The sequence below is a fragment of the Ascaphus truei genome, chromosome 4 (assembly GCF_040206685.1).
Source record: "Ascaphus truei isolate aAscTru1 chromosome 4, aAscTru1.hap1, whole genome shotgun sequence".
NCBI lineage: Eukaryota > Metazoa > Chordata > Amphibia > Anura > Ascaphidae > Ascaphus > Ascaphus truei.
In genome coordinates, this window is record NC_134486.1 from 303191962 (window position 1) to 303206114 (window position 14153).

Consider the following 14153-nt stretch of genomic DNA (forward strand, 5'->3'; position numbering starts at 1 on the left):
AACCAAGGGATTGTATACTTTATGAGCATTTTTGTGTAAGCTGCAGCATCACTGAGCCCTATTGGCATTTATGCTGGCACTGGAGCTATAATCTAGCTGCACGTGTGTGTACTATCGCACGGCTCTGTATACTCACAGAAGGTACCGTATATACTCTAATATGGGGGAACAAACTTAATGGTATTTTACCATCTGCAGGATTAATCAGCTTCCACAACCATGATGTTGGTTTTGTGGATATAACGCTGCTGCAGTGAGGGTGTTTTGAACTGTGTGTATATTTTCACCCCTCCTTGTTTTGTTCTGCCTTATAACAGCAGCTGATTTACGTCTGCTGTTTGCATCAAACCATCCCCTCTTTTATGTTTGTTTGTTGTCACACTGCAGTATATTCGTTGCTTTATATCGCACATTTTATTAAGGGGCTATAACTGGATACGGACTAGATCCGTGCCCCAGAGCCAGTTATCACACTTTGTGAGCTCTTGTGCCCAATATACACTACTGTCATCACTTAGGCAGTGAGTCAACATCCATCTACTATATACCCAGTATCTTCAAGAGGTATATACATGTGTAAGATCAGTCCCATGTTACCTGTTTTATTTACACAGGCTTTTTTAACTTTTTTATTGCTGCACTAGGAGGTTTACTCTCATATATGGGTTTCTTCTCTGCCATTAGTCAGTCTGGTTAGATTTTTATCAACCACCTAGTTTGCAGTTTAAGGACTAATTAATGTTGTCTGTTTTTTGTGTTTTGTCACCAATGTCAGTTGGATTTTTGGTTCTAATGTTTTGACAATTATTTTAACTAGTTGAATTAAAAGATTACATTTTAAATCATTCATCTTTACACTATCACATACAACGAGTGCTGTCAAAAAGGGTGCTTTTGTTTTCTAGTATTAATGTTGTTCTCTCTCTCCCCTTATTGCACCGTTGTATACATCACATATATATTTGAGGCAGACGCGAGGGTTCCCTTTCTCTTCCCCCTTCCCTAGAGTATACTAGAGAATAGATTGGGAAGAGAGGTCAGGGCTAGAGTTTGTGAGAGATATCGTCCGCAAAGAGCACTATCTTGTAGGACTGGTTCTTCACCTGAATCCCCGATATATATATATATTTGTAATACCTGCTGCAAGCGGTTCCATACACTAGGCAAACTGCAAGGGTGAAAGCAGGCAACCTTGCCTTGTTCCATTCTTTATGGGGAAGAGATCCGATGAGAATCCCTGGCATATTACTCTCGCTGTCAGCCCCGCATACAGCGCTATGACTGCTTGAAGGAAAGGGCCGTTAAATCCGAAATCATGTAAAGTCCTCTCTAGATATACCCAATCTATGCAGTCGAACGTCGTTTTTTCTGCGTCTAGACTCAGACTTTTGTTTTTGGAGGAGGATGCTATCAAATCTATAATTCTTCTCGTGTTGTACGAGGCCTGCCTTCCTGGGATAAAGCCCACCTGATCAGGGTGAACCAGGGAAGGTAGCTATTTGTTTAGTCTATTTGCAAGAATCTTGGAATAAATTTTAAGATCGGTTGTTGATTAGAGAGATGGATCTGTAACTTGTGCAGTTGGTTGGGTCCTTTCCTTCTTTGTGTATATTAGAGTGATGGACGCCTGCAGCATATTGGTGAATATAGAGTTAAAAAGCGCTAGCATATGTGGGGCTAGGATATGGGCACTTTTTTTATAATAAATGTTAGAAAAGCCGCCTGGGGCTTTCGAGGATTTCAGATTTTTGACCACGAGTAATAATTCTTCCATGTCTATTTTTTTTTGGCCTAGTTTGATATTGTCCATACTTGAGAGATGGAGGGGCGTTCAGCTTCCTTGAGGGTCCTATTTTTTTTTTTTTTTTAGGTTTTTGCATTGTGAAGCGTTTTGTTTCCGTCGTAGAGGGAAGAGTAGTATGACATTCTTTACTTATTAGTGGGAGGCAAGATGTGAGAAGGCCAGATTTTTGTCTAACAGCTTGGATAGATTGGCTCGCCTGCTTTTTCCTCAATTTTGCTGCAAACATTGTTCTAGTTTTGTTGACCTCGTAGAATTTGCTTTTAGACCAATTCAGAGAGTTCTCCGCTTGAGACTTCAAAAGCAAGTTCAGCCCCAATTTCGCCTCAGGCTCCCCAGCGTTAGACTGTTGCCGTCTCTCTGGTGGGCTTTAGTGAGATCTGCTATCATATCTTTAGCTGCCCTGATTTTATCTTCCCTCTTGCTTTTCCTTCCGAGGCCAGGCTGATAAGCCTTCCTCTCATGTTGGCTTTATGAGCCTCCCACAGGGTGAATGGAGAGGACATGCTGCCCACATTGGTCTTGAAATAAGAATCCATGTCTTCCCCCACCAGATCCCTTAGCTCGGTAACTTTTGAGAGAGACTCGTTCAGTCTCCATTGAGAGTTTAGCGGGTGGGTGATTAGGCCTGAGCACCGGACTTCTAATGGGGCATGGTCCGACCAAGAGAACACATGTATCTTGGCCTGCAAGATTCTGGGTATTAGTCTTATTGGGGCAAAGATGTAGTCGATTCGCAAATAAAAGCCTTGTGACGGGGAGAAAAATGTGAACTCTTTGGCAAAAGGGAACTGTTCTCTCCATATATCATATAACTGCAGATTCCTGAGCCCTTTGAGTAGGGCTCTAGTGTCCTCCTTCCTACAACATGTTTGGGGGCCTGTTCTGTCCATCTCAGGTCTTATTACCAGGTTAAAATCTCCCAGGAACACCCGTCCCACTGCTACCTTTTCCAGAATATTGAAAAATCTGGACAAAAATTTGGCGCTGGCCTCATTGGGTGCGTATACGTTCTCTAATGCTGGGTCCTGTCAGTGGAGAGAACCTGCCACAATCTGAAATCTACCTTCCCTATCTGCCCTCACCGTAGTATGGAGACCTCTTTTTTTCACTTGGGCTGAGGCCTGGAACGTCTGTCTAAACTGTCTATTGAAATAGGAAGACACTCTACTTTGCGTGAAATGTGTCTCCTGAAGTGTATGTATGTGTCTTTATATAGCACCATTAATGTGCATAGTGCTTCACAGTAGTAATACACGTGACAATAATATTAATAAAAAATAATACAAATAACAGATCATGGGAAGAAGTGCTTCAGACATAAAAGTAACATTGCGGAAGAAGAGTCCCTGCTCCAAAGAGCTTACAATCTAATTGGTAGGTAAAATGTACAGAGTAGGAGGGCATTCTGGTAAGTGCATCTGAAGGGGGCCAAGCTTTATGTATCGTGTATATTAGCCACTGTGCTACTCATATGCTTCTTTAAGCAAGTGGGTCTTAAGGTAGGTCTTAAAAGTGGATAGAGATGGTGCTAGTCGGGTTTTGAGGGGAAGGGCATTCCAGAGGTGTGGGGCAATCGGTGAAAAGTTTAAAATGAGAGGGATTTAGATACAAAAGGGGTAGAGAGAAGGCATCCTTGAGCAGAACGCAAAAGTTGGGATGGTGCATAGCGAGAAATTAGGGCTGAGATGTAGGAACAACCGGTTTTAGATACGTTTTGAATGTGAGAAAGGAGTCGAGTTTGACTCCTAGGCAGCGTGCTTGGGCTACTGGGTTAATAGTAGTACTTCCAACAGTAACTTGGAAGGAGGTAGTAGAGCCTGGTTTGGGAGGAAGTATGAGGAGCTCTGTTTTTGCATTGTTAAGTTTGTCTCTGCGATATCCTGGTTGGCCCTCCGCAGACATTCAGAAACTTTGGTCTGTACAGCAGGAGTAAGGCCAGGGGTTGAAAAGTAAATGTGTGTAGTCAGCATAGAGGTGATATTTAAACCCAAGAGCTGTGATTAGGTCACCTAGAGAAAGTGTCTACAGGGAAAAGAAAAGAGGTCCCAGGACACAGCCCTGGGTTACCCCCACAGAGAGATCGATAGAGGAGGTGTTAGCACAAGAGACACTGAAAGTACGATGGGAGAGGTAAGCGGAGATGCAGGATAGAGCTTTGTTACGAATACCAATAGTATGGAGAATGTGAAGGAGAAGAAGGTGGTCCACGGTGTCAAATGCTGCAGAGAGGTCAAGTAATATGAGCAGAGTGTAATGACCTCTGTCTTTGGCAGCATGGAGGTCATTAGTTATTTTAGTGAGGGCTGTTTCAGTTGAGTGAGCAGTGCGGAAGCCAGATTGTAGAGGGTCTAGGAGAGAATAGGTGTTGAGAAAATGGTGCAAGCGAGAGAATACAAGATGTTCAAGGAGTTTAGAGGCAAAAGGTAGGAAGGAGACCAGTCTATAGTTAGAAAGACAGGTAGGGTCAAGCTTGCTGTTTTTGAGTAATGATATAACTGTTGCATGTTTGAAAGAGGAGGGAAAGGTATCAGAGTAGAGGGTGGAGTTAAAAATGTGTGTGAGTGTAGGGATTATAGTAGGAGCAAGGGGTTTTAGGAGATGGGAGGGAATAGGGTCAAGAGGGCAAGTGGTAGAGGGAGAAGAGGAGATCAGCAGTGATGCCCTCCTCTGAGACAGTGGAAAAAGAGTCATGGAAGGCAGGAGGAGAGCTAGGAAGCGGTGTAGGAAGGAAGGAGGAAACGGGATGTTCTGACGTATGGATTCCACCTTTTCCTTAAAATAGTCAGCAAAGTCCTGAGGTGAGATGGAGGAAGAAGAGGCAGCTGCGGGTGGTTTGAGTAGAGTCAAAGACAGAAGAGTCTGCGTGGGTTAGGCTTGTGCGTGTTGATTAGTGAAGAAAAGTAGGTTTGTTTAGCCTGAGAGAGGGCAGAGTTGAAACAGGATAGCATAAATTTGTAGTGAAGGAAGTCTGCAAGAGTGTGAGATTTCCTCCAGAGACGTTCAGAGGAACGAGTGCAGGAATGCAGCATTGACGTGTGGGAATTTAGCCAGGGACTAGGGTTAGAAGGGCAAGGACGGCAGAGAGAAAGCTGGTCATGTAGATCAAGAGAGGAGGACAAGGCAGAGTTGTAGTTCCTGACCAGGTTGTCAGGGTCTGAACCAGAACAGAGGAGAGGGAGGAGCGTAAAGTGGAATCAAAAGCTGGTAGGTTAATAGAGCGCAGGTTTCTGCAGAAACGAGGGGGGAAATGGAGCAGGGGAGAAGCAAGAGAGAAGATGAGGTGATGGTCAGAGAGAGAAAGGGGGGAAATGGAGAAATCAGAGAGAAAAGTTTTTAGTAAAAACCAGATCTAGGTAGTGGCCACCTTTGTGGGTGCTGGCTGAGGTCCACTGTTGAAGGTCAAAAGAATAGGTTAGAGAGAGAAAGCGGGAAGCCCAAGGGAGAGAAGGGTCATCAATGTGGCAGTTGAAGTCCACAAGGAGAAGAACAGGGGAGTCTGAGGAGAGAAAGAAAGAGCCAGGATTCAAAGTGAGAGAGGCAGAAGGGGGTTGAGTAGAGGTAGGTGGGCGATAGATGACCACCACGTGGACAGGGAGAGGAGAGAAGATCTGGACAGTGAGGATCGAGGGAGGAATAGGAAGTGTTCGGTAACGGCAGAGAGAGGAGAGCAGGAGCCCCACACCTCCACCCCTGCTATCAGGGCGCGGAGTGTGGAAGCAAGAAAGGCCACCATAAGAGAGGGCAGCTTCCAGCGCAGAGTCAGACTGCGTGAGCCAGGTCTCCGTTATAGCAAATAGGAGCAGAGAATGAGAGAGAAAGAAGTCATGCACAGAGAGGAACTTGTTAGAAAGGGAGCGAGCATTCCAAAGGGCAAAACAAAATGGGAGGGAGGGTGGCAGGGGATGGGTATGAGGTTGGAGGGGTTGATACCAGAAGGCGTAGAAGTTGCATGTGGGAGGCGAGGATGAGAGCATTAGGAAATAAGGCAGGGATCAGAATTGGGAGAGATCCCCAGAAGCAAAAAGGAGAAGCATGGATAGAAAGAGAATGTGTGAGGATGATTTGTAGGGGTGTGTTTTAGTGCAGGTGGTAGAGTTGTGTAGTGATAGAGGGCGCAGGTAAGAAAGTAGTTCATGTGAAATCAGAAGTGGCGAAGAAAGGAAAGATGGAGATATATGAATAGTGTTGGAGACATGAGGCTGGTAGAAAGAAGTGCATAATTTGAAAAGAAGTGAGGCCATATCAAATATAAATAGCAAAGGTGGCATCACAGCAATAGTTAAGTGCCGAGATATGCAGTCTGGGACTAGTTTACCACCTTTCATTGAATAACAGGGGGGGGAAGGGGTTAGAAAAAATGGCTGTGCAGGATGCACTAAGTGAACAATGCCTGAGGTCCATTGGGATAAGGGGGGTGCCGAGGGGGGATTCGAGGTACACACAGAGACCAGTGTCTCTCGACTGGAGTCGCATCTCGGGGAAACTAGGACTGGCTGGAGACCATTCAGCTGCCCCAGGGACTTAGCAGAGTATACAACACAACCAACATTAGCAGAATGTAGGACATATCCAAACTTAGATTATAGTATAGATCATAACCAAACGTAGAACTTTTTTTGGGGTGGAAAGGAGCCCGTCGAAGTTAGGATAGAAATTAAGACGAAGAGACCATAAGAACCTCCTCCGTCTGTCACCCCTCCATGGCCCTGTGCCCGGCTGCGTCTCGGGCCATTGTTCTTTATAGGAGACTCAAAAAAGGGGTTTCGGGGGGGGAGGGGGGCACAATGTTACCTGCTTAAAGATCTTGGGCCGGTGTCTCGGCTTGCCAACTACGGGAGGAAGACCGGCAGCGAGTGTCCTAGCAGGGCCTCCTAAAATGTAGGTAGCTATAATCTGCTGACAATCCTCTGAGCTAAAAGATGTTGCTGTTAGGGCCTCCTGTTCCACCTCTTATATCAGCGAGCAGATCCCTGTAATACTTCCCTTGGGGGTTTATGTACTGTTAGTCCAGGCCTCCCTGCCCCCCGATAATACATGTTTCTCTTCCGTGTTCACCCCCTCCCCCACAGACCGTATGCAATAACTGGAGGAAAAACAACAAAGTACATGTCTCTGGTTAGATGGGGGGGCTACCGTTCCTCCGGCCTTCTCTGCATCCCCTCCACAACGTCCCGAGAGAAACACGAGGAGAGGCCGCTTACTCAGTCGGCTCGGGACCCCGTAGAGTAGCCCGGAGTGGTCCGGCTCAGGATGGGTCAACTGGGTTGGGGGGAAAGAGTCCTGGGCTATCACCTCTGTGTGGGGAGAAAGTCAAGTCAGGCCGGATTGAGCTGGCCCTGGGGGGCTCAAGGTACTCACGTGGGCCCAGATAGCTAGTCCGCTTCCTCCTCCTCGAGCGGTTCGGGACGTCTTCTGTTGGGGTCTCGTGGAGCCCGTGATCTCCCAGATTAGGCGCATGCATCTGGTTGGGGTCACCTCCGCCGTGGCCCCCCGGTTCCAGACCCAGGCCCTCCATGAACGTGGGCCCCCCCGCCGGGTCCCTCAGTGTTTGAGCCTTGCATTCCCGTGATCACCAGGCGAAAAGGGAATGCCCATCTATATCTGAGCCCTTGATCCCTCAGCACCGCCGTCACTGGTTTTTGAGCTCTTCTCCTCGCAAGGGTGGTCGGGGACAGGTCCTGGTAGACCTGGAGCTGGATTTCCTCAAAGGTAAGGTTTCCGGTTCCTCTCGCTTCTGAGTGGAAGGCTTCTTTCACTTTGAAGAAATGGAAGCAAATGACGACGTCTCGCGGGGGCCTCAACGGTCCCGGGCGGGGATTGAGGGCTCGATGGCAGCGGTCGAGAAATAGATCTGTTTCTCTCCTCTCGTTAGCCATCTTGAGATGAAGGCCACCGGCTATGACTCTGGAAGGCCCCTAAAAATTGGCTTTGCAGCAATATAAGAATATAAGAATATTTGCAGGTGATGGAATAAACAGAGACATTTGGGAAGCAGAGAATACCCAATTATAAAAGCTAAGGACACTCGTGGGAGAGAGGAAACCCATCAGTGTCCTTGTTATGCAATGAAAAGGCACAAAAAATTGAAACACACAAAAATCAGTGTGATCAAATAAATTCCCAGGAATCATAATATTACTTATTACCTATTGGATAAGGTGTATTTAATTACAATAATATGGTGTTAGAAGTAGTACACAAAGTCATGGATTTAATTGAATGACAAGGTTGATACTGTCTCACTAGCTATTGTATTACTTGCTGGCCAACATGATGAGTTCTATTCTGGTGCACATATTGAGCATCTTAACAGAAAACATCCTGTTACCTTGGCCACAGTGTAGAATAACTAAAAAAGCATGCTAGATATTAATAATATTAATTTAATGTAATCAGAGGATAAGGAAGATAAGATAATCAATCTATTAAGATAAAATTATTACATTTGGAGGATTAAAACAATTAAGAAATTTGCCTAAAAGTTCATGACGCGCGGCACGCCGAGGGGCGGCCACTAGCAAGCCGGGAAATCTCCCGGCTTGCGGATCTGGCCGATGCGCAATAAAGCGTGTCGGTAGTGTATATACTGCAATTTGCAGGTGCATTCTAGCATATAGACCAGCCCGATGGTGTTGCATGTCATATGGTTTTTTATTTGGAAATTTTTGGCCAAATTAGTTGAATGGAACTCCTTGCGGTTATTCTCCTGTTGCCTATTCACCTTGCAAGCACTACAATTAAGGCATCTATGGAAACCGCTGTTTCCTGTTGTCAACCAGCATTCTTTTTTCTTTTGGACTAGACAGCTCGGTACCAATTTGTTTTTCAGATTTGGTGCACGTGAGAAGATAACTCTAGGGTTTTCTGGAATAATTTGTTTCAACAGTTCGTCCTTTTGTAATATGTGCCAGTGTTTTTTCAGAATTCTACTAATATTCGAAGCCAACTTGCTAGAATTTGTGATGTATGAAATTATCTCGCAAGTGTTGCTACCCTGCTCATTTGGCTTTGTTCTGAATGTAAGCATCTCATGTCTCTCAATTGTTTCTACTTTTAGGAGAGCTTCATTGATTGTCTCCTTCTTGTACTTTCTCTACAGAAATTTGTTGTACATAGGTTCTATCTGCTTATTATTGTACTCCTTCCGTGAGCAATTACGCTTGAGGCGTCTAAATTCACCCTGGGATATGTTCCTTAACCAAGACTCTTTATGACTGCTACTTGCTAGGAGGTAGTTGTTACAGTTGACCTCTTTGAAAAAGGTTTTTATATGTATCTGGCCTTCTTCCACCAAAATCTCCTCTAGATCTAGGAATTCTATTTTCTCCTTACTTGTCGTATGGGTGAACTTCAAGTTGCAGGTGTTGCGGTTAATATATTCAAAGAACTGTTCTAGATGTTCTGGGCTCCCTCTCCAGATGATTATCACATCGTCTATGTACCAACGCCAGAGTACCAGGTCCGCACCAAAGCCACTGTTGGACCAAATGTGATGGTCCTCCCACCAAACCATAAATAGGTTGGCGTAACTCGGTGCGAACCTCGTTCCCATGCCGTACCTTGCATCTGAAGGAACACATCACCATCGAACCAGAAAATGTTTTGTTCCAGAATTAATTTGATGCCTTCATGAATGAACTCTACTTGTTCTGTATCCAGGTCTCCAAATTTCCCCATGCAGTACCTGTTGGCGTTACATCCCTGCTGGTGATTGATGCATGTATAAAGGGACGTGACGTCACATGTTGCCAGTATGAAACTCTCTTCCCATCTTAGATCCCCTAGGATCCATAGGATTTGTGTTGTCTCTAAGGAAAGATGGAAGTTTTCTGACAATGGGTTGCAGTAGTGTGTCAATGTATTTAGACAGGTTCTGAGTTAAAGACTCTATGCCTGAAATGATTGGCCTGCCTGGGCGGTTGGTGAGGTTCTTATGTATTTTGGGCAGATAGTAAAACACTAGCATTTTTGGAAATTCTGTTTTCAAGAAATCATACTCTTTTTCTAATAAGATGGCTTCTTCTAAACCTTTGTCTAGTAGTGTTTTTAATTTGGATTTATATTCACTGATATGATATTTCTTGAGAACCCTGTAGGTGGTTGTATCTCCTACAATCCTTTTTGACTCAGTCAGATAGTCTAATTTATAGTTGGAGATACTGTATATGTCCGGCCAGAAAAAGGAACAGTCAGTCTCGGAATGCGTTGCGGGCGAATGGGGGGAGAAAACGGCCTAATTTCCCCATCTTCAACTTGTTTACTATGTTTATTTTTATGTTTTCTAACATTTTCTAACGTGTGGTGTGTGGGTTCCCATTCCTGATTATATGTTCAAGGCACATACTGGTATACTGTACGCACATTGATACATTAGTAAAAGACATTCAACATATGTTGTCATTGTGAAAATATTTTAGTGTCAATTTGACAGCAAAATTGATATTTTATGTAAAGGCACATTGAAAGTATATGTCTATTTTAGACATTACTTACACAAAAACACTGCTGTCCTTCCATAATCTGAGCCACTTTTGGTTTATTACAAAAAAGTTGCTTAAAAAAAATGTATTCGTACGATACATTCTAAAATGTAGAACAGATGCAAAGCAGCATGTTTTTTTAATCCAGTGTTAAATTAGTTTAAAACAAGAATATAAAGACTTATTTACCTATTAACTTCTAAGAATAGGAAAGAAGCACAGGGCAGGAAAGTAATCGCACAATACAAAACTAAACCATGAATGGTTTGGCATTTCCTTCCAGCACCAAAGCGGTCTTGTCTGTTTTGTTCTATTCTTAGCATACTTTGTTTTTGTTTGATGGATGGAGTACAAAGTACAATAGACATGTCAAAATCTATGACAGTCTAAAGACACAAATGTATTTAATTTAGTGATTTGTTTCTGTATCAAAATAATGCAAATGTTATGGTATCATTCTGACCTTCAAAGAGCAAGACTGCATAAAGGTTGTAGAAACTAGGAGTGATCGAGACTAATTCCAGGTGAGAGAGACATGTGCATGACCAGTCCTATAATTGCAGGTATACAGCCTTGCATGTCTTATTTTCCATTTCATACAGTGAGACCACTTCCACTTTTCAGCATGCATTCTCCCATTAATTTAACAGATACATTTTTTATTTCACCATCCTTAGTCTACCCTTGTTTTTTGGCCACATAAAACAGTCACTTTAACATACATGTACATGGGAGTTCTCCCATACAACCCAGTTTGTTTGCATTGGCTGATAGTTCAGTTCTGCTTGTCAGAAATGGAAAGCTCTTATGTTGGAATGTAACACAAGTGTCTCCTCGATCCATTCATTGGGCCTGCCAAGTAGTCGTTGCCACAAGAGCTCTGCTGATTGGTGACCTTCTGTTGCATTGGTTTCCTCAACTGTAATGGAACAAAATCATGAATACATTCACTTGTAAACACATCTTTGGGCATGCAAAATAAAATGTAAACTGCAGAATAATCTTGTACGTTATTCTCAGAACACTGATGTAGCCACTCAAACATCCCATGCAAATTCTAGTTGCTGAGATATCAAACACAGGCACGTCTTCAATATGCTTGGAAAGGATCCACAGCCTATCTCTTTGAACTGGGCCAAAATCTCTCAAAGTTAGAGTGAGATGTATTTACAGCAGACTGAATAGGTACCTTAAATTTGAAGACAGAAAACAACCAGTCATTAGGTTACATTCATTAAATTCTGTTATATCAGGGCAAGTAATTTGATGTTACCTAACACAGGAACATCCCTCAGAGTTAATGCCTCTCATCAAGGTAATTAAACAGATGTAGCCAGCCTTAGTGTTGCCGGTGCAGCAACCGTGCCGATCACGGCCCAGAAGGATTAACACTGCGGGAGGTCCAATTGAACCCCCCCCTCCCCCTTGCAGCACCTTTACAGTAGCCACCTCCAGACCGTAAGGCTGGCTACACTGTATGCAAACTGAATGGTCATAAAGGAGCTCATTAGGGTAAATGGCGCGTTATTTGGGGATAATGCTATATTAATACCAAATAATGTTAATATATTATTTATATCTTGCTGTTACTCCCATCCATGTCCTAAAATAAGGCGCTCTCCTACCAAAGTTAACATTAATTCGTACCTATTTCTTACTGTTAACCTTAACTCTTATAGTCACTGATGACTTCCCCTAGAAAAACAAGCAAGAAGATCATGGTGTAGCTAATATGTCATGGGACCCTGAGAAGCTGTTTAATGTGGCAGGCACAAGTTTATAGGGGTCCATGCTAAAATGGCTGACAAGTAAAGAGTGACTCACTGTGAGTGCTCATTTGCATGCCATTACCCAAAATCCCTAGCTGCAGTAGAAGCACTGTTTGCTAAGTAATAATGGGGAAAAACAGGGTTGCAGACCTGTCTGAGATGTGCAAATGTGCTCACAAGTGGTATTTTTATTTGCTGTACATTTAATTTATCAAAGTTACAGTAGCTTTTTACCAAATGAAATCCAAATTAGAAGTTAATCCTGAACCAAACCCATACTTTCATACTATTAACTACTGTACTCTGGGCCTGACTCTTTGTGCCAGTTGTTGTAAGCATTTTACCCCAAAATGTATGTTTATCAAATATTGCTGGGGTCTGTTTTACAGGGCATATTTTTCATAAAAGATGTTGGTTAATGAAGAAGTCCTGCCTTCTAATTGTTATTGTTTTTCTTATTTCGCTGAACAGAGTTGATCTGTGGGCTTCCTACCTCTGGAGACCCCCTGACTCCTGGGTGACAAGCAGGTTTGACCACCGGGCAAGAACACTTGCCTGCTGGACACAAAATGGCCATGGGGTCACACTCGCTTCGATGGCCAATAGAAAGTTGCAACACTTTCGGGAGATGACGTGGTTACTTTGTATTCATGACCATCTGGCCATATTTGTATTTTATTTGTGTCTAAACTGGCACAAAAAGAACAACAAATGTACGAACAACTGGGGGCGGGGGGAGGGGATTGGGGCATCACAGATCAGCTGTATGGGACCCCAGGTTCATGCAAGGTTGAAAAAAACTAATGTGTATGTGCACGCCAGGGGCAGGTTACTGCTTTAATACATTCAGTTAATGCTTTGTCAAAATGATCAATTGTTAAATTCCAAGTTTTGTGACGTGTGAGCGTCTTTCGACCTTAGTGAAAGATCAGACGTCTTGACTACTTATGGTTATCAGCCCCATAGACATTACTACATTCTACCATCAGCTCTAAATCCTAAACACACCAAAAAGGACTGAGGTGTTCATAGGATGCAGACATCATTGGCAACTGTTCAATATGTTTGCTAGTGACACACACACACACACATACGGTAGGAGCTTATTCTTTATAGTCACAAGTAAACAACTACTCTAATTGTGATGGGAATTTTCGGCTTATCGGCTGTAGGTCTTATAGAATCAGCCTTATACTCTTCAGTAACACATCTATATTGTTCCAAGACCAGCTCCAAACATATTTTTTAAAAGACGGAGGCATAATGTACATCATGTATTTACTTACTGGTACCTTCACTCTTCTATCCCAGGAATAATATCAAAACAAAATAAAGTTGGTCTTGGGACACTCCTGAACTTACAATGAATGTTGTAGGATGTTAGCAAAAATCTTATAGAACAGACAAGGTTTTGTCACAGTCGTAACCTGGCAAAAACTGCAATCCAACTAGCAGACTGCATGGTGTTAGGGAGTTGATCTAATGTGGGGAGTCAAAGCAAAGCAATATTTGTAGCTAATATTGAGAAGATCAAGTATGAGACCTTTACCTGTGCTAAGGCTGGTTCCACCCAGGAAGCGGTCATTCAGGCCAAATGATGCTTGGTCCCAGACAGTAAGGTCAAGGCGAGATTTCTTAAGTTCATTTGGGGTCAGCATGTTAAAAATGATTGTATGCTTCCACTCCGGGCAAGCTTGTTTTTTTAGCACGGGTGTCCTTTGCTTAATTTCTCGTTGGTTTGGCAGGATGAGGCAACTAGAAAAAAAAGTCATATTTCATATATAATATAAGAACTTCTGTTATCTTTATTTATGCCACTGGAAATATATGAGATTTTCTGGAATGTCCCTTTTACATGTTGGGCACAAGATTGATTTGGATTCTGGAATTTCCTGAGATGTGTGATTCAAAGTCACATAAAGATAACAGTGAGTAATCTTTTCTTGTTGAAACAAGTATGGGAGAACTGACCACTATATGTAATTACCTCTTCACATATGAATTTAATATTCCATCTGGCCTTAATGACAAGTTCTTGCCATCATTTATTACAAGATGAAGCTGGTTGACTTCAGTCTTTTTGACACCTGAACCTGCAAG

The 14153-nt window shown here is 43.2% G+C and overlaps 1 protein-coding gene across 8 annotated transcripts in view; it reads right to left on the reverse strand.

Annotated features, from left to right (window-relative positions):
• Nucleotides 1–10926: 10926 nt before the first annotated feature.
• SYTL3 (synaptotagmin like 3) overlaps nt 10927–14153 on the reverse strand; it is a 93883-nt gene continuing 90656 nt past the window's right edge. For 7 of the 8 annotated variants that reach the window (XM_075597766.1, XM_075597764.1, XM_075597767.1 and 4 more), the window contains 3 exons: nt 14041–14146; nt 13603–13808; nt 10927–11203 (listed from right to left, as the gene is read on the reverse strand). In XM_075597766.1, the coding sequence (XP_075453881.1) occupies nt 11073–11203; nt 13603–13808; nt 14041–14146 (443 nt within the window). In that variant the 3' untranslated portion in view covers nt 10927–11072. The other variant, XM_075597768.1, reaches the window with a different exon arrangement.